Genomic DNA, 18697 nt, shown 5'->3' with positions numbered 1-18697 from the left:
AGCCGGAGCGCGACGCCGCCCGCCGGGCCTGCCCTCGCTGCGGCCAGCCTCCGCGCTCGCGCCGGGGCGCCCAGCGATGTACTCCCCGTACTGCCTCACCCAGGTACCGGCCGACGACCCCGCGCCCGGAGGAGGGCCGGGCGGGGCAGAGGGGCGGGAGTGAGCGGCGGGGTGCCACGGGGTCCCAGGGGTGCTGCTGGGTCCCCGGGAGTCCGGGGGGTGCTGGGGCCTGGACGCTGGCTGCTGGCGGGGCGCGAGCGGCCGCTGCGTGCGTGGCGTTGCCCCTCAGGGCGCAGGCAGAGTGGTGGCGAGTGTGGTGAGTGCGCGCTGCTGGGGTGCGGTGGGCAACGGGGCTCCAGACGGACAGTGGGGCGCACGGGGCGGCGCGGTGGCCAGCGGTGTTTTCGAGGGTGACACGGCGACAAGAGGTGGTTGATCCCCGGGGCGCGGAAGGGATCTCGGCGAGGACGGCATTCCCTGCAGGCGGGCGCGGCGGTCCCCGCGGGTGGCAGTGGCTGGTGTGTTTGGCGATTGCTCGCGCGCACGACTGGGGTGCCCCAGGCGGGTCGAGCGGCCCGGGCGTCTCCCCCAAAGTCTTTGTTCAGGCCTCACATGGGAGCAGGGCTAAGAAAATGGCGGGGCTCCCAAATTTCGGAGGGGCAGGGGAGAGGAGGGAGGGGTGGGCGTGCTGCCAGCCCCGGCCGCGCCTCTCTGCCGACCCTGGACTTTTGCAGCTGCCATTCCCCCGTCCCCAAACTTTCCTTAGTGCAAACTTTCTGGTCTCAGAACTTGGAACGCTGCGGAGTGGACCTGGAAAGGTCCCGGGGAATCCTGTCCCACCACCCGCAGGAGGGAAGGGTTGGAGGCAGCGGTGAACACGGCCTACCGGCCGACGGTGTTGAAACCACGAGGTCAGGTCAGCGGCAGACACAGCAGTGCCTACCCTGGCGTGCTTCAAGAGAGCGAGAATGTCTAGTCCCGCCTCCAGCGAAGTTCCCTGGACCCGGGTAGCGGAGGTACAGTCCTGGAGCATGCCTGATCTGCCACCCGACTCTTCCTGACCAATGTACTTCCCCACCCCACCTCCGGCTCTGAGAGGGCACAGGCCTGCCCAGAATCCCACAGTGGCCCTCATACCCTTGCCTGCAGGACCAGGCTAGGGCTTATAATAGACTCAGCAGACCCCTGGGGCTGCCTAGGTTTGCCTGCCAGTCAGGCCTGCTGAGAGCTCTCTAGGCCAGGCCTGAATCCCTAAGGACCCCCCCTGTGCTAAGCCTGAGCCTGGGCAGACATATGCCAAGTGTGCCCCAGCTTAGAATGGAAGGTGTGTATGGCCAGGTATGTGAGGGCCGCACCAGAGTGTTTTGAAGGGCAAGAAGATATATCTAGGTAGGGTTCAGGTATGCACAGATGTTAGTGTACTTGAGTCTAGAATCTGCTAGAATCTGAGTGTGGCCCCTGTGGACTGGCAGTGTGCAGGTCTGCGTGGCACAAACATGGATGACCAGGAGGGCTGGTCTTCCTGAACAATGTGTGCCTGAGTGTGTGTCGATGGAGGAACCGTGTATGTCAGTCTTTCGTATTGTGCATACTTGTAAAGGCAATCTGATCATCACAGCAGTGTGAGGGAGCCCCACATCTATGCCTCCAATGGCCACCTTACGTTGGATCCCTCACATGAGGACCTCACCCAGCCCTCTGGATCTGAAGTGTGGTTGCCTTCAGAGTGATGCTTCACTTGTCTTTGTGGCTGGTGTTTGAGGCCTAGTGGGACCAAGACTTGGTATACTCTAGCAGCCTCCTTGTTCACTAGGCTGCCAGCCAGCCCCTCCAGTCACCTGAGCCAGACATCTGGGCTTGTCGCCTTCCTGCCCATGGCTCAGGCAGGGTACCTGACCCTCAGGTTTCCTAGTACCTTGGGAGAAAAAATACCAGCTGATGCTCTGTGACAAGGCTAGGAAGGGACTGGGATGGCCTTCCAATTTGGGGTGACAGCCTGGGTTGAGTCTGTGGCACTCCAGAAGGGAACACAGGTTCCAGTCTTCAAAAGCTACATCATGTATGTGCAGGCCGCCTGGGAGGGGAGTGGGCATAGTCTTGCCAGGCTACCAGTCCTGCGTGGTGGGCAGGAAAACCCCTCAGCTTGGGGTAGGCAGGAGCCTTTGATCATCAGGGTCTGGCTACCCCTCCCCTCTAGCCACATCTCTGTTTTCACAAACCTTTCTGTTTCCACAGTTTGCCTTCCCATTTCTGCTTTTCCAACAACCTCTTTCACTGGCTGTCTTTTTCTGTTTCTCTATCTCCACTCTTTTTCTGTCCCTTGTCAGCTCTGTATTTCTAACTGTCCCTCTGTCTCTTGTCTCTGGTCTGGCCCCTACTTCTGCCGTCCCCATCTCCGTCTCAGTCTCTCTCTTTCTCTCTTTTTATTCTCTCTCCTTTCTCTTCCTTTTTTTTTCAAACCAGAATTGGCTTCAATTTTAAAGTCAATAAATGATTGAGCAGGAATGGGCTTGGAGCAGCGGGGGCCTGGTGGGGAAAGGCAAGGGGGACAGGTAGGAGGGTAGCTCATAGAAAAACCATTGAGATTCAGGGTGGCCTGCTGGGGCAGTTGCTGGAGCTGCTATAGCTCTTTGCAACCTGGGGCCTTATAGGATGGAAGTGGGCATAGTGGATCCCTCAACAAACAGAGACCCATACCAGGATGGAGACACACTCTTTTGCCACCAAGGTGAGGACATAAATGTCTTGTTTGCACTGACATACAATGACTGTCAATAGTCCTACAGACACATACCTCAACACACAGCACCCTAGAGATGTGATAAATGTACTGATGTAGGGTCAGCGACATGAAATACTTCCCTGACATGGTCATCAAGGTCAGACTGTGTACGTATGTTCACAGCCACCCACAACACATACATACACACATAAACACACAGCCCTCGAGACAGTGGTAGCTTCCAGAGTCACGGAGCCCACAGCACACACTTGGCCATGGCAGGTGCAAGTGTGCACAAGGAGCTCAGGACAGATGAGCCATGGGCATACATGTTTACATAAAGACATGATGCCATTGGTTTTCCAGTTGTGAACACAGAGATCTTCTCTAATATCTGCATAGACACACACCCATGCCCACTCCCCACTGTGGCCACAGGGACACATAAGCCAATATGCAGACAGTTGCAAGCACGTGCAAACACACACATAATCACCCTTAGATACTCCCCAGTACGGTTAGTGGAATGTTCCCAAATCTTTGTTCCTGCACAGCCACATACACACTTCTTCCAGGAGGAGAGATAAGCTATGAGAGATGAGATCCCCCTCCTCTAGCTTTTTCTGGCTTGCCACGGCCATCCCTCTGTAAGCTATTGATTACACTTTGTCCCTGAACCGCCTGGTACTCACATTGTTTTTTTCTTTTCTTTTCTTTTTAAAAATATTTTATTATGTTTATTTTATGTGTATAAGTGTATTGCCTGCATGTATGTAAGTGCACCCGTGTTGTGCAGTGCCCTCGGAGGTCAGAGGAGAGCATTGGATCCCCTGGAACTGGAATTATAGATGGTTGTTAGTCACCATGTGGGTGCTGGGAATCAAACCCAGGTCCTCTGCAAGATCAGCCAGTGCTTTTAACTGCTGGAGCCAACTCTCCAGCCCCAACATTATTTTTTCTTAAGATGGGGGGGGGGTCTCACCTTGTAGTCCAGGCCAGCCTGGAACTCACTATGTGGTTTGGCTGGCCTTGAGCTTTCAGTTACCCTCCTGCCTCCACTTGCTGAGTGCCAAGGCTACAGGAGTGAACCACTATCCCCTAGCTTGGTGGTCTCGCTTTTGTTGTTGTTGTTGGTTTTGATTTTTTTTTTTTTTTGTCTTTTTGAGACAGGGTCTCCCTGTAGCCCTAGCTGGCCTGGATTTGCCATGGAGACCAGACTGGCCTTGAACTCACAGAGATCCGCCTGTCTCTGCCTCCCAAGTGCTGGGATTAAAGGCGAGCGCCACCACGCCTGGCTTTTATTCTTTATTTTTTATTTTTCTTGAGACAGGATGTCACATAGTCCCGGTGGCCTCAAAATCACTCTGTAGCTGAGGATGACCTTGAACTCCTGATCCTCCTGCCTTCACCTTTCAAGAGCTGGACCACAGGTGGGAGCCACCACACATGGCAGTGCTAGCTTTTCTTTTTGTAGCTCTGGCTCACTTCCCACCTCAACAGTGGGAATAAAACGGGCATAGGGCAGGTCATTTCGGGGGCCCAACTGGGGTCCTGGAAGATGCTCCCATGCTGGAGCAGGCAGAGCTCAGAGCCACAGCTCCACTCAGTTAACCTATGTCATGTCATGTTCCCCATGTTCCCTATTCCCAGCAGGAGCCGGGGGTCTTGATCCAGACATAAATGTCTCAGGTAGTTTCCAGGGCTGTCAGACTGAGGCTGTGGGAGCAGAGGTCAAGGACTAGGTTTTGTAGCAGTTTAGGCTTCCTCTCAAATTTTCCCAATCTTGGGACTTTAAATGAAGGCTTTTCTGGTCTATGAAGTGTGTGTGTATCTCTTGGGCTATCTGACTCGCTGCCATGCTGGGCATATTGAGAAGTGGCTCCATTGTCATTTTGGTCCCATTTGTCATCATCTCTCAGCTGAGAGAAGGATGCTCATGAAGGCTGGAAGACAGAGTGGAACCCCTTGCTGTCATAGTAGCCCCAGTGTACTGCCTGGAGGAGGAAGTAAGAGTTTGGAAAGATAGGGCTAGCTGTGGCTTGGCTCTTTTCCCTTTCGTGGGGTCCTGTAGGCCAAGCAGAGAGTGGCCAACTTTCAGATAGGAGGAGGTAACTGGTGTGAGGTGAGGAGATGGATTGCCCTGTCTCATGGGAACCAGGTGCCCCTCTTGGTAAAGGGTATGTGGGCACACATGGGTCTGTGTGGGAGTGGGGCAAAGCCTGGAGACTTGGTGTCTCTGATACTGACATAGAAATGTCCTCACTGGTCCAGAGCCATTTCTAAGTCTGCACATGGGTACTGATTGTGATGAGAACCCATCAGAGCAGAGTGAATATGCAGGACTGTATAAGAGCTCTTGACTGGATTAGGCAGGCTAATCCTGGGTGGGAGTGATGGCTGCAGGACGTTGTTGGACGGCCACCTTCTACATCTTTTGAGCTGGTTGGGTTCTGTGACCCCCTCCCCAAGAACGGGGCTGGAATCTGGGGTTTTGCGGTGTCCTTCCTCCATCTGCACCAAGACGGGCAGAGGAGACGACCACCTGTTTTCTTCAGCTTGGTGCTGGGGATGCAGCTTCTGTTCCCTGCAAGCTGGGTGGAGGAAGAGGGGGCATCTTTACCCTCCTGCCCCCAAAGCCTTGGGTGTGGAGTGAGGGGGATGGAGAGATGGCTGTGAGGGATGTCAGGGTTCTCTGTGTTTTGACTGGCATGCCGGCTTACGGCCACCATTTCCTTTTGAACCTCTGAGTGGTCACGTATGTTCGTGGGCTCCTTTCCATGTTGTCTCTGAGGGTCTGTTGCTAGGTGCCACCTGCTTGTGACTTTAAGGACCATCATGCATTCTCTCTTGTGTACTTGGTGACAGTGCAGTCATGGTATGTGTTACTATGTGTATTCATGTCCCTACCTTTGTGTTCTAGTGCCTCTGTGGCATATCCCTGGTCAGCCCTTTGGCAGTTGCCGTCGCCATCTTTGTAGCTCTGCTTCAAAGGCTGGACATCACAACTAGGCATATATCAGTGTCTCATGCATGTGTTAACATGCATGTGTAAACCTGCATCCACATGTGTCAGTATGTGTCTCTGGGTGCCACCCTTCCCGTTTCATTGTATATGTTGGCCTTGTCCATGTGACTGCCATTGTGTCTCACTTACCACATGTCCCTTCTCACAGCTTCACTTGGCCTCCCGGCACCATGCACGATGCCCATGATGGCAGCCGGATGAACGGCTGGCTGCAGGCTGGCTTCTTGTCCTTCCCATGAGCTTGTGTGGCCATGGTGGCCTTGCTGTGGGTCCTGCCTGTGCCCTTGCCTGTTGTGGACAGAAGCCTGTTGTGTGGGCGAGGTGCGGGTGTGTTGGGGCAGCCCACAGACCTCCCTCTGTCTGCCCAGTGCACATTGATTTTGGCTTTTGCCTGTGGCCACCCTGGCCTGGCCAGCTGGGTGTAAGACTGTCTCTGTGGGCCTGAGCCCACTGTCCCTGCAGTCCCCAGCACCCTGTCACCAGGCTTGCCCCAGGGCCCATACCTTGCTATCCCTGAGAGGCTCTGAAGGCACAGATTTGGAAACTGAGTCCCCCTTTCCTTCCCCCTTTCTCTCTTTCCTCCCTCTCTCCTCCCCTCCTCCCCCTCCCGCTCCCTCTCTCCCTCTCTCTCCTGCCAAACGCGTCTTGGCTCTCTCTGAATATCTCTCCTCCTCGATTTTTGGCTCCAGCTCTGGGCTCGCTCGCTAAAGGAAGAAGGGCTAGCTCCCCACCCCCACCTCTTCCTCAATGTCTCCCCCTCCCAAGGAGCCCCTGTGCGGGCGGGAGCAGCCTCCTGCAGGGGCCTGAGCCCCGAGTGGGCCTGGCCAAGGGGGGCCCAGGCCCAGAGGGTGAGGGGATGAAGATGACTGAACCTGGCAGCCTGAGGGTACAGTGGGCAGGGTGACCATACTGCCCGGCTGAACAGGCAAGCAGGGAGGGGTCAGGGGCACAGAACTGAGGTGTCTGGCTTCTGGTGGGGCTGGCAGGCCTCTGTGAGGCGCAGCTGTGCCCAGAACTCAGAGTTACATTTGCCACCACTACCGATGTGGCTGCGCCAGCCGGGGAGGGGAAGCGGGTGGCGGGCACTGCGGCATTGCGCAGCCAATCAGAAGCTGGGGCTGCACTGGGGAGCTCTCTCCCCACTGGGCCCCACCCTAAGGGGAGCTGGGGGTGGTGGCCAGCAGCAGACAGGGGGTTGTGCCCACCTCCACCACGAGGGACCTTACTCCTCTGCTGAAGCATAGTGCCAACCTTCCTGGCACAGACCAGGCCAGAGTAGGGGTCTATCTGTCCCTACCTGAAACTGTGAGAGCCAGATGGAGGAAGGGTCGCTCTGAGGCACACTTGACCCCCTTCTGGGTCTCAGGATATAACTTTCAGTCAGAAGCACAGGGGAGTGGGGGGGGTTCCAAATCATCCAGGTGGGTCCACACAAATATCTTTCAGTGCAGTCATCTGGTAGGGGAGTTTATTCTGGGTCCATCTCACACAAAGTCACACACTTTTACTGGCACAGGCGGGCACAAAGAATCATGCTGCCACACGCTGGCAACCTACTCTTCTCTCTGTCAGACATAAATGGGTACACACACACACACACACACACACACACACACACACAGGTGTCCATATGCAAAAAGAGCCCCTTCTGACACCTAGAGACACCTGGAAGCATGCCAGCATACCAATGTACCTGACATGCAGGAAGCCACATGGTGCGGAGACACAGTAATACAACCACACAGAAACACATGGAACACACAGAGCAATACATGGAACACACAAACACAGGAAGATACACATGCACACAGCAACATTGTCAGGTAGTAGAAATGCACACATGAGCACCCACTCACTCCCCCACCAGATACAATAACACATCTGAGCACTCACATGCAATAGCACAGTCTCAGACATGTGGACACAGACATACCCTTGAGCCTAGTACTTCCAGGAGTGATTTTGCCCACCAGGAACTGCCTGGAAACATTTGGTTGGCATGCTTGAAGGGTTGTCACAGGAATGGAGTGAATAGAGGCCAGGGGTGCTGCACAGGTCACCCCACACAAAGAACAGTACAGCCCCAAATGTTAGTGGTGCTGATGTGAGAAATCTTGCAAACCATACATGCAGCACACATGGATATAGCTAATGCCTGACACCCACAGTACATATCTGCATGTATCATACTCAAGACAGAAAACTGGCTAACAGAGTACCACACAGACCCAGGCACTGTGTGGCCACACACATGTGAACACAGGTGTAAAATGATGTGGCGTGACATGGGCACCAGAGTGACACCTGCACATTAGTTTGCATCTGGCCACAGCTAGCCCCAGTTGGTAATGACCCTGATAGGTGAGAGCCCCTTCCTGAACCACATTACTGGCTGACTGAGCCACATGGACAGCTCTGGCCTGTTCTGGTAGAATTTGGAACCCCTTGTTTTCTGGCCTGTCTTACAGAAACCTGAAGTGGGGGTAAGCATGAAGGCCACATGTCTACCTGTGCCCAGGACCTCACTGACTTTCTGGACCCAGCGACTGGGGGCCCTGCTCTCATTGTCTTACAGTCATAGAAAGCAGGTTCAGAGACTTGTTCTTCATGGGTTCTAATCCTTTGACCTTCGTTCCTTTGAAGTGCTGGGATAGAACCCAGGGCTTCTCACATGTTAGACAAGTGCTCTATTGCTGAGTAACACCCTCAGTCCAATTCTTTAGCTTTTGGTTCCTTATTTCTGACCCTGGAGAGAGAGAAGAAAGGTGCAGGTGGTGAATAGTAGTGAGAGGAAGCCCTTCATGGAATAATAGCAAAATGAATGTCTATCATTCATAAATGACATTTTAGAAATCATAGCAATAGGTACTGGAGTGGTGGCTCAGCAGTTAAGAGCACTAACTGCTCTTGCAGAGGACCAGGCTCAGTTCCCAGAACCTACATGGTGGCTCACAACTGTCATAACTCCAGTTCCAGGGGTCTGATGCCCTCTTCTGACCTCCATGGGCACAGGTGCACTTATATATATTCAGGTAATACACTCATACACAAAAGATAAAAATTTTTTTAAAAAAAATCATAGCAATAGTTAATGTGTACAGGGGGCTTGCTGTGTTGTGCCCTGGGCTATATACCTCTGAGCTCTTCTCCTTGAGCCCTTCTTGTGTGTGGCAGGCACTGTTATTAGGAGAATGGGGCTATAGAGCTAGCTTCCTGGGTGTAAATCCTGGCTCTGCCACTTACTAGCTGTGTGACCTCAGACCCCATTGCTCAACCTCTCTGGGCGTTACTTAGAAAGCAGGACTGAGGTTAGTGGGGGTAGGGAGATAACCCCTTTAGTTCCAGCACTTGGGAGACTGAAGCAGGAGGATTAAGAGTTCCAGACCAGGGGCTAGAGAGATGGCTTAGCAGTTAAGAGCACTGGCTGCTCTTATAGAGGACCTGGGTTTGGTTCCCAGCACCCACATGGTGGGCAACAACTGTCCATAGCTCCGGTTCCAAGGGATCTGATGCTCTCTCCTTAGTTCCCAGGGCACTGCACAATACAGGTGCCCTTACACACTCAGGCAAGATACTCATACACATAAGAAATAAAATTAAAAAGTTCCAAACCAGCCTGGCTTACATAGCTCAGCCCTGTTTCAAAAATTAATACATTAGATTTAAAAAGAAAAAAAAGAAAGCTGGGCTGTAGTAGGATCTGGATACTTGGTTCACAGACAGTGCTTTAAAATTTATGGGGTTTTTTTTGTTTTGTTTTGTTTTGTTTTTGGTCTTTTTGAGACAGGGTCTCCCTGTAGCCCCAGCTGACGTGGAACTCACTGTGTAGACCAGGCTGGCCTTGAACTCACAGAGATCCACCTGACTCTGCCTCCCAAGTGCTGGGATTAAAGGCATGCGCCACCATGCCCAGCTAAAATTTATGTTTAATGTGACATGTATACTTTATAGATGGCAAACCAAAACCTAAAGCGGCAGTATGTAGTGCCAAGGTCAAGGGTAGGAGGCCATGTGGTCTCTACTGAGCTTGGATCACCACTATCTTAAGTCTTGCTGATGAGTAGCCTTGTAGCCATTTTCTTGACCTTTACCAAATTCCTGCACTCTGTCACACCCAGATTTGAAACATGCCCATCATACTCTTCTTACTGCTCCAACGTTCAAGATCTCCTGTTCAAGGCTCAGAATAAGGGTGGTCTCATAGGCTGACCAGCCCTGCGAGTCAGGCCTGCTTGAACCTCAGCAGGTAGGTTGCCCTCTCCCACACCTTGCTGGGCACCCAGTGGGAGCCTGAGTGCTGGGGGTATAGCCAGGGGGCCTGTGCATTCCTTTGATAAATATTTACTAGGCACCTCCTGTGTGCCAGGCCTGTTCTAGGCCCTGGGGGCTCGGCAGGGAGCAAAACTGGCAGAGGTGCGAGCCTCAGTAGGAGGGTGGATAGTAAGCCTGATAAACAAGGGAGCGTCCTGCCCTTGAGACCTTGGTAGGTACAGTGGGAAAGAGTTCTGCAGGGTCCTCTGAGTACAGGCAGCTGCAGGCTTAGCGGGGGCGCCTGGGTGTCCATTGCTTTTCTTTTCTTTTTTTTTTTTTTTTTTTTTTTTTTGTCTTTTTGAGACAGGGTCTCCCTGTAGCCCCAGCGGTCCTGTAACTCACTATGTAGACCAGGCTGGCCTTGAACTCACAGAGATCCGCCTGCCTCGGCCTCCCGAGTGCTGGGATTAAAGGCGTGCACCACCATGCCCAGCCCTGGGTGCCCTTTTTTACCCACCCCTAGTCATCCCTTTCTTTCTCAAACAAGCAGCCTGGTCGGGTGTGGGGCTCAGCACAGTCATCTCTACCATCTGTCCAGAACCCAGGGCTGATTACCTCTCAGGTTATCTTTCTGCATCTGTGTTATACATCATATGGTGCCCATCTAAGACCTGGAGCCAGGATGGCTGGAGCCTCTCCCATACAGAACTTGGGCCTGGATGGGCCCGGGGATTTTTGACTATGGCACTTTGAGCCATGGGGGTGGAGTGGGGGCAGCTGGTGGCCCAGAGTAGCACTTCCACCTGGAGCCCTCGATTTAGCTCCTCGGGGTGGGCCCAGTTTATTTTTACACCAGCCTGTCACCCTGGCAGTACCAGGCTATACCATCTTTGCAGAATCTTGGGGTCCTGCCATACTTTTTGGGGGATCTGGCTTTGCCTGCTGAGCCTCCAACTCTCACTGGGCCGCCAGACCTTCTGCACTCCTAAAGTTTTAGAATCAAGGGTTCTAGGTGTGGGTCTGGGAGGGGGTCGGCACTATAGGTTGGCAACCACCATACCCAGCCTGGTGGCATTTGGTTTGGCCCCCTGCCTACCCACCACCCCCACCCCATGCCCAGGCAGAGCCGAGCGGCTGCCACTGCCAATCTCCATTTTGAAGTTTGTAGTGGGGGTGGGGTAGTGCTGGGTGCTTCCCAGCCCCCTGCTTATCCTGTGCCACTTGGGACCTGTCCCCCCATACCTGCTCCCTAGAAAAACCCAAGATGTCTTACTGCCCCTTTGCAGCCTGGAGCTTGGCAAGGATGCCCACCTGGCTTCCATTTTTTTTCCGGCACTCGTTCCCTCCCTTCCTCCCTCTCTGCCTAGCTGCTAGGGCTCAGCATTTCTGGCATTGCTTCCCTTCCCCCTCCTGTAGGCGCCAACCTTTCTTCCAAATCCGCCATTGCTCTCTCGGCCTTCTCTGCTACCTGCAGCTGGGATCTGGAAATGGGGGTTCAGATGGTGCGGGCTTGTGGGCATCAGGGGCATGCTTGCTTGTTATCTGTGTGGCTGGAATGGGCACATTCTCTAAGCCAATTGGCTCTACCTGCCTCTTCATTTAGCCTCAAGGTGGGCAGAGCTAGGCTGCAGCAAAAGTAGGGACTCTCCCATTTCTGACAATTCTCCTGGGCCTCACACTGGCCTCTGGATGTCCAGAAGATCAGAGTAGCCATTATCATCTGAGTGCCAGGCGTTGGTTGGCAAAAGCATGTCTTCATGCATGGAGTGCCCACACCCTTCCTCCCCCTTTCTTCCAGAGCTGCTATTCCCCTCTCCAGAACTGGGACTGTTAGGGGTCAAACCTAGCATTGGGCACTTGTGCCCCCAGAGGGACAAGGGACTTGGGAGGAACCAGTTTACTGTCCCCCCCCCCCAAGTCTGCTGCCCGCGCCTCTCCCGGCACTAAACAAAGTTTGCTAAGTAACTTCAAATGTTATTTGAGGACGGCCTGGCCTCAGCCCAAGGCGGCCCTGTGGAAACTTGTTTTTCGCTGCCGAGGCTGCAAGTATCAAAGACACACTTTCGGGAGGGGGGGCTTCCATGCCTCTCCCAACTCTGTGGCAGGAGCTGGCCCTGAACAAAAACTCAGTAGACATACACAGGACACATACATCTTCCTGACACATGCACATCACAGAGCAGTGAGCCTGGAGTCCAGCATACATAACAGGCAATACACACACACTGACACAAGACATGGATAAGCATGTCTGTATGTGTGTGTCACAGGTACTGCCTCCCAGCACATGTCCCCAGAATTCTTTCTGCTGGTGAGGCTTTGTCCTTTTGGGGAAGTCACACAACTCAGATTAGAATAGTTTTATGTTTTGGAGGCCTGGCCTGGACATACTTGTATGGATCGCCCCAGCCTCAGTTTCTCTATCCATAGAAGGAAACTGAGTGGTGCTGAGAGGCTCAATCTCACAGATTAGGAGAACTACTGAGTTGCAGTGGCCCAGCCACTTTTCAGCCATGCCTGAGGTTTCTGGTCCCTCCTGAAGGGTTAAATTTCCAAGACCCAGCTCTGAGCACAGGGCTGCTATATGAGTGCTGCTCATGGGCTGTGGCTGGTGTTTCTGCCCAACCTGGGTGCCTGTGTAACATGGTGTGTACTCACTGACCTGGAAGCCCCAATCCCATGCAGACGCACCTTCTCCAAGTCCCCTAGAATAGCCAAGGCCAACCTTGCTGACTCGATCCCCTGTCTCTGTCCTTCCTTCCTTCCTTCCTTCCTTCCTTCCTTCCTTCCTTCCTTCCTTCCTTCCTTCCTTCCTTCCCTGCATCCCTTCTCTCTCTTGACCACAAGGCAAAACAGTCTTCCTTCCTTCCTTCCTTCCTTCCTTCCTTCCTTCCTTCCTTCCTTCCTTCCTTCCTTCCTTCCTTCCCTGCATCCCTTCTCTCTCTCTCTCTCTTCCTCCCTCCCTCCCTCACCTCCTTTTCCCCTCCCTCCCGCTCTCTTTTTTTCTTTCTGTGGTGTGGGATGGACCTTGTGTACATTGGGCAAGTACTCTACCACTGAGCTGCAGCCCCAGCTCTTTGTATTTCCCATCTTTCTGTTCCCACATGCCTCTTCTTTCCCCAGATCTCTCTTCTTTCTTCTTAGATCTCCACAGGCCTTGCTCAGGAGGTCAGGAAAAGTGGGAAATGGGAACATCCCTTAGTGAAGCCAGTCAGGCCTCAGGCCCTCCATGAGGTCTCTAGTCACCCTCAAGGGTGGGGGTTTCTCCAAATCCCGTCAAGGAGCTGAGGACTAACCTTTTGAGTTGACACAGTGAGGAGGCTTTGTCACATGGTCTGAGGTTTGCAAACAGGTAGACCCCATGGAATGTAATGGAAGAGCCAAGATTTGAGGGGACATTGGGCTGCCATCCTCCCCTAGGCCCCATGAACTTCCTGCCCTTACTGTTAAGCATTTCTTCACTGAGGTGGGTTTATGGGGTCCCCCAGTCCCAGCTCCACATACTGCTCATCTCCACTCACAGTCAACGCCCGCAACACCCCGCCACCCGCAGTCTGTCGCGCGGTGACAGCCTGTCACAGGCACCGCCGCACACCGGCACAATCTGTCGTCCACGCACAGTCTCACACACAACCTGTCACACACACACACACACACACACACACACACAGCAGCAGCAGCAGCAGCACAGTCACACACACAGCCAGCCTCATGCGATCACACCAAGCGTCACAGCTTGTCACAGCCATAGATTCCTCACAATCAAAATAACAGCTACAGACCCATCTCCAGAGCAATTATATTTGGTAGGCATTGGGCAGGAGGCTAACAGGCAGGTATCTGTGACCTCCTGTAACCTTTGTAACACAAGGTAGGTATGAGTAACCTGTTTTACAGAAGAAGAAATAGGGGGCATGAGGTCAAGTGCCCCACAGGGCTAGAAGGGGTATGGATGGGATTAACCAGATCACTGTACCTTTCCAGCCCCCTCAGGTCCCCAGGCTCCCCCCCAACCCTGGGAATTCTTTTTCTATACTCCAAGTGGGGAAAAGTGAGGTTCCAGTAGCCTGGCTATGAAAGAGCCTATGGCTCTTGCTTACGGGTGCTCAAACTGTCCATAGCTGGGGGAAACTGAGGCATACCTTCTATCCCAAATGTTCATTAGTTTCAATGGGGGCTCTGGTGGGCTTTAAAGTCCCACCGGATGCCAGGCAGGAGGATGTACAGGTGTACATCTGTAATCCCAGCACTCAGGAGGCAGCAACAGAGGCAGGAGGATCACTCCAAGTTAGAGGCCAGCCTGGTCTATATACTGAGTTCCAGAACAGGTTGGACAATAGAGTGAGATCCTGTCTCAAAATCCAGCCCAAACCCAAACCCAAACCCAAACCCAAACCCAACCCATAACAAAAACTCAACCAAGTGAGAAAAAGCAGTAGCAAAACAAAAAGCCGTTGAGCAATGTGGGGCTATCAGGGAGCTACTGCATATACCATCGGCACTGGTTTGGTGGGTCTGATGTGTCTTTGCCCAGTGGTGAGACTGAGCTGTACATGTGGTCAGCAGTGGTGGCAGCCTGTGGTCCTATGTGGATTCCATTGATAGGCTGAGACTCAGGTCCTTTCAGGAAGAAGTCTGCGGACTTGAAGCTGCCTGCCAGTCCACCTGGCTGGAGTACCCGCTGTAGGCTTCTGTTTATAACCCACTGTCAGGCCCCAGCATCTCCAGGCATCTGCACCCCTACCCTCAGGCCCTCATTGTTCCGGGGCACTTTGGTCCTTCTCCCACTCTAGCTTTTCCCTCCTTTGTCACTCTCCCCCCACACCTTCCCTGGGGTTTCCCCCACGAGAGTTGCCTCAGCCAAAACCAACACTGCTCCAAGAATATCCCACAGAGGCTGGCCTGGTCGTGGACCCTGCCCCTTGATTCTCTCAGAGCCCACAGGGCCCTGCTCAGTTGGATCATGGGTGCCAGGTTAGGGAGCAAGATGCACATGCAGCCTCTGTGGGACACCCCAATTAGGATATTTGGGCAAGCACACTGCACCTAAGGGGAATCCAGCTGCAACCAGTCTGAAGTGCACCCTTGCCCATGCGTCTGATCCTGATCCCCAGGCTTATCCACACATCCAGGTCTGACCTGTCAGCTCAGCTGCAAGGGGCACACAAACCCCTAAAAGGAGCCTCTGTGTCTACATATGCACGCACTCCCCTGCTCTCCCACGTGTCCTACAATGTGCCTCCATTTCTTACTCTGGAGTTTCTTACTCAGGTGGGTTCATGAGCTTGCAAGAGCCGCTGGTGCCCACGCTTGTGGCTCCAGGCGCATAGGCACACATCTCCCCAGCCAACACACGCGTGTGTCTCACGTGAACCACACACCTGCCAGACTGCCTAGGGCACCTGGCTCTAAAGATGCATTCAGGTTGTTGGGGGAAGGGGCTAGGAAGGGAGGCCTAACTGGCACCTCCGAGTTTTGTTTGAATACCCTCCTCTCCAAATGTCCCTAGGGGTACAGTGAGACACCCCAGAATGACTGCTGCCTGGTGGCACCCTTGCGTGCTCTGTATATTTTCAATGTTACCATATATATATGTATATATATTGCTCCTCCTTGCCTTTCCAGTTCCACCTTTGTGCTTGAATTTTCCACCCCCACTAGGCTCCACACCAAACCTGCAACCCCGCCTTTTTTTTGTCAGGCAAGGACGTGGGGTGAAGTGGGATAGGCTTTCCTCTCCACTGAAGATGCTCCACGTGTGTTTTAAAGGCCGGGACCTCTTCCACAGAAGGATTAGGCTGTACAGCTGGATCTCTAACCCTCCCGAAAACACAGTCTCCGGGGTGGGTTCTGGGGAGGTTGTTTTTGATATTTATTTGCTAAGGTAATCCAGAGTGAGAGCCCCGCAGTTCCCCACAAAGAGGCCATTTCATGCCCCCACCCACCCACTCGGGAGGAGTCTAGCGTGGCCGCCCAGCCGCGCGCTTCCAGGTGTTCGCAGTACCCGGTACCCGGAGGGCAGGCTTCCCTAGCCAGGGTGGATGGGCATGGGGCAAGAAAGGGCTTCAAGTGGGGGTCCGCTCCGGTCGCGCGCCCACCCTCCAAGCTGCGGAGAATGGTGGAGGGCCCTCGGATCCGGCCACCGAGTCCACCTGCCCGGTCATGTGCTGTGTGCCCCCGGTGCCCCCGCCCACCGTAGCCCCCCCTCCGTGTTCTCACGGCGCGGCGGCGCGTGGCGTTTCCCAGAGAGGCTACGAGTGAGTGTGGGTGGGGAAGTTGACGAGGCCTCCCCGGGCCTCCACAGGAACATGTGCGCGGTCCACGCGCGGAAACAGCGCAGCCCTAGACCGCAGCGCCGGCCTGCCTGGTGAGGTGGCGGGGTCGAAGGACACCCCAGCCGGCCACACGCGGCCCGCGGTGCGCGTGCGCTGCGGTAAAAAAGCGGGAAGCGGGGCGTCGAGATCCCGGGTGCGAACAGCGTATGCCTGTGGCACAAGGCAGAGGTCGTTGAGGCAGAACGGGTCGCGTAGCGTGGGTAGCGCAGACACCGACCTCGTGGGCAGGTGACGGGGAGCGAGGCACGGTGAGGGCCTCGGCGGTGCGCCCTCGGAGGTCTCTGTCGCGGTCCTTCCTTGAGGGCCTCGAAATGCGCAGGAGCGATTCCTTTGCTGCGAGCCCTTACCAGGCGTGGAGGACCACTGCGGTAGCTTTCCTTTCCCGGCTGCTTTTTACCGGCTAAGGCCAGAAGGGACTTCGATCAGGTGGGGCTGATTCGGAGCCCGAGCGAGGGGCGGTGGCCAGGGCTGCGCTGGCCTCAGTCTCCCTCCTGGTCCGCCCTATGGCGGCAGCGGTCCTTTGGGCCGGAATGAGATGCTCCTGGCTGCTCCAGGTGTTTGCGGTTTCGCTGCCCCGAAGCCCGGCCGCGGTGGCGGCGGCGGCGGCTTCGGGCGGCGGTGCGACATCCCGCCGCCGCGGAGCCCCGCATCCTGCTCGAAGCCGCCTCTTTGCCCGAGCCTTGGCGAGGAAATCCTCTAGGGAAGGTTTTTGCTTCCAGACTTGGCTGGGATTTTGGGTGTTTGGCCTTCAGCGAGCGCGGGAAGAAATGTGACTAAGTGGCAGAAAACGCGCTTCCATCTCTCCTCTGGCCTTCGGGCCGCGGGAGTTGCCTTGCGTTGTATAGTCTGTGTTTAAAAAAAAAAGAAAGAAAGAAATTCCTGAAAACATTTTCCCCCACCACGACCAACAGGGCCTTGCCTCTTGGGGAAGACTTTTTGAATTTGGGGCGCTAAAGCCTCCCCATCCATCGCTACCAGCTCTGGTGAGGGTCTTCCAGGGAAGACTGGAAGAAGCAAAAGTGGGTAAAGAATGAGTGCGCAGAGCGCCCTACTGAACCTGTTGGAGGAGGAAGCTGGTGCTGGCTGACGTCCTCTGAGCCTGAGCCGCCGCGGGCATTCAGAGAAAGTGCCCAGGGGCCTCCTAGTCCCCTCCAGTGCAGTCATAAACCAACTTCTCATCAACTGAATTACTTAAATGCACTTTAATGATGTCAGGTCCATTTCCTTTACCAATTGCATGTGACTCAACTCGCCCCCGGCCGCTCACTAGGGGAGGACACCCTAGGCAGTGGCTTACCCATAACGCTGTACCCTCGAACCTGGACTCAGAGGTGACCCTTCCCAGCTGCAAGTAGTCCCCCATTCCACTTTGAAACTCCCAGAACCACACTTAACTCCTTATTGTCTGTCTTCTCGTCCTCTTGATTTTTTTCATTTAAAAGAGTTTTACTGCTTTTTAAAAAGCATGTGAGATAGAGACTGAATAGTAGAAACATTTTTTTTTTCTTTTAAAGAAAGAAAAGAAAACACATCCGCTGGTGCGCGCTCTGTGGAGCTGGAGTCTGTTGCTGCTCTGCGTCTAAGATTTAGCCGGCTGATTCCCTAGCAGAGGAGGCAAGAGGCACCTGGGATTCTCCACCGCTAAAAGGGCGCTATAGAAATGCAAGGCATTACTATGATTTTAATAAAATAGTGTCTCATTTAGAAGCGTGCTTTTACGCTGCCTCTCCTGGTTGTCCACGGCAAAGTCGGCAAAGTCTGTAATCAGAGAAAAATACCAGCTTTGTTGAGGGTTAGAATATATCATTGGCTAATGTGCTGGGTTTAAAAAAAAATAATGCTAAGCGTTGGAATAATTAAAGAGTGAGAAATAACTCATTTCTTCTCTCTTCTCTCCGTTCTGCATTGTCTTATTTAAAGACTGAAAGAGCGCTTTTGGGCAGACCTGGTCAGTTTTAATTTTCTTTTTCCCTCCTTACCCGCCTTTCCCTTTGCTCTGGTCTGATTTGCAAATCCCCAAACTGGCACAAGCCGAGAAACTTGCTGCCGGTAGGCAGTTCTCCCAGAGTTGGAGACAACCCTCCCCTGCCCCAGCCCTGACCCACTGCCTGGTTTGCAGAAGAGCTATTTAAAAAAGAAAAGAAGAAAGGAGCGGGTCTCTGGTACCCCGGTGCCAGTGAGGGCGAGTTTCCCAGGCCACAGCGGCAGTGAAGAGTCAAAGCCCGGGTATAGAGAAGAGGCTTCATTGCTTACCCAGCACCTCCCACCTCCAAAAGGATCTAGTGTTTCTAAAGGTTGACCTATGGGAAGGCTCAGATACTTAGTATTTTAAATTAAGCCATATAGTTCTTCCCCCCACCCCCT

General features: G+C 53.9%; 1 protein-coding gene across 3 annotated transcripts in view; it reads left to right on the top strand.

Moving 5' to 3' along the window:
* The first annotated feature begins 6 nt into the window (after positions 1 to 6).
* Nfix (nuclear factor I X) overlaps positions 7 to 18697 on the top strand; it is a 98365-nt gene continuing 79674 nt past the window's right edge. For all 3 annotated transcript variants that reach the window (XM_008855448.3, XM_008855455.2, XM_008855453.3), the window contains exon 1: positions 7 to 103. In XM_008855448.3, coding sequence (XP_008853670.1) covers positions 77 to 103 — 27 coding nt within the window. In that variant the 5' untranslated portion in view covers positions 7 to 76. The remainder of the gene's footprint in view (positions 104 to 18697) is intronic.

This window comes from Nannospalax galili, unplaced genomic scaffold (genome assembly GCF_000622305.1).
Source record: "Nannospalax galili isolate Female #2095 unplaced genomic scaffold, S.galili_v1.0 scaffold47, whole genome shotgun sequence".
Classification (NCBI taxonomy): Eukaryota; Metazoa; Chordata; class Mammalia; order Rodentia; family Spalacidae; genus Nannospalax; species Nannospalax galili.
The sequence above is the reverse complement of the archived record's forward strand: the minus strand, read 5'-3'. Positions and strand labels throughout refer to the sequence as shown.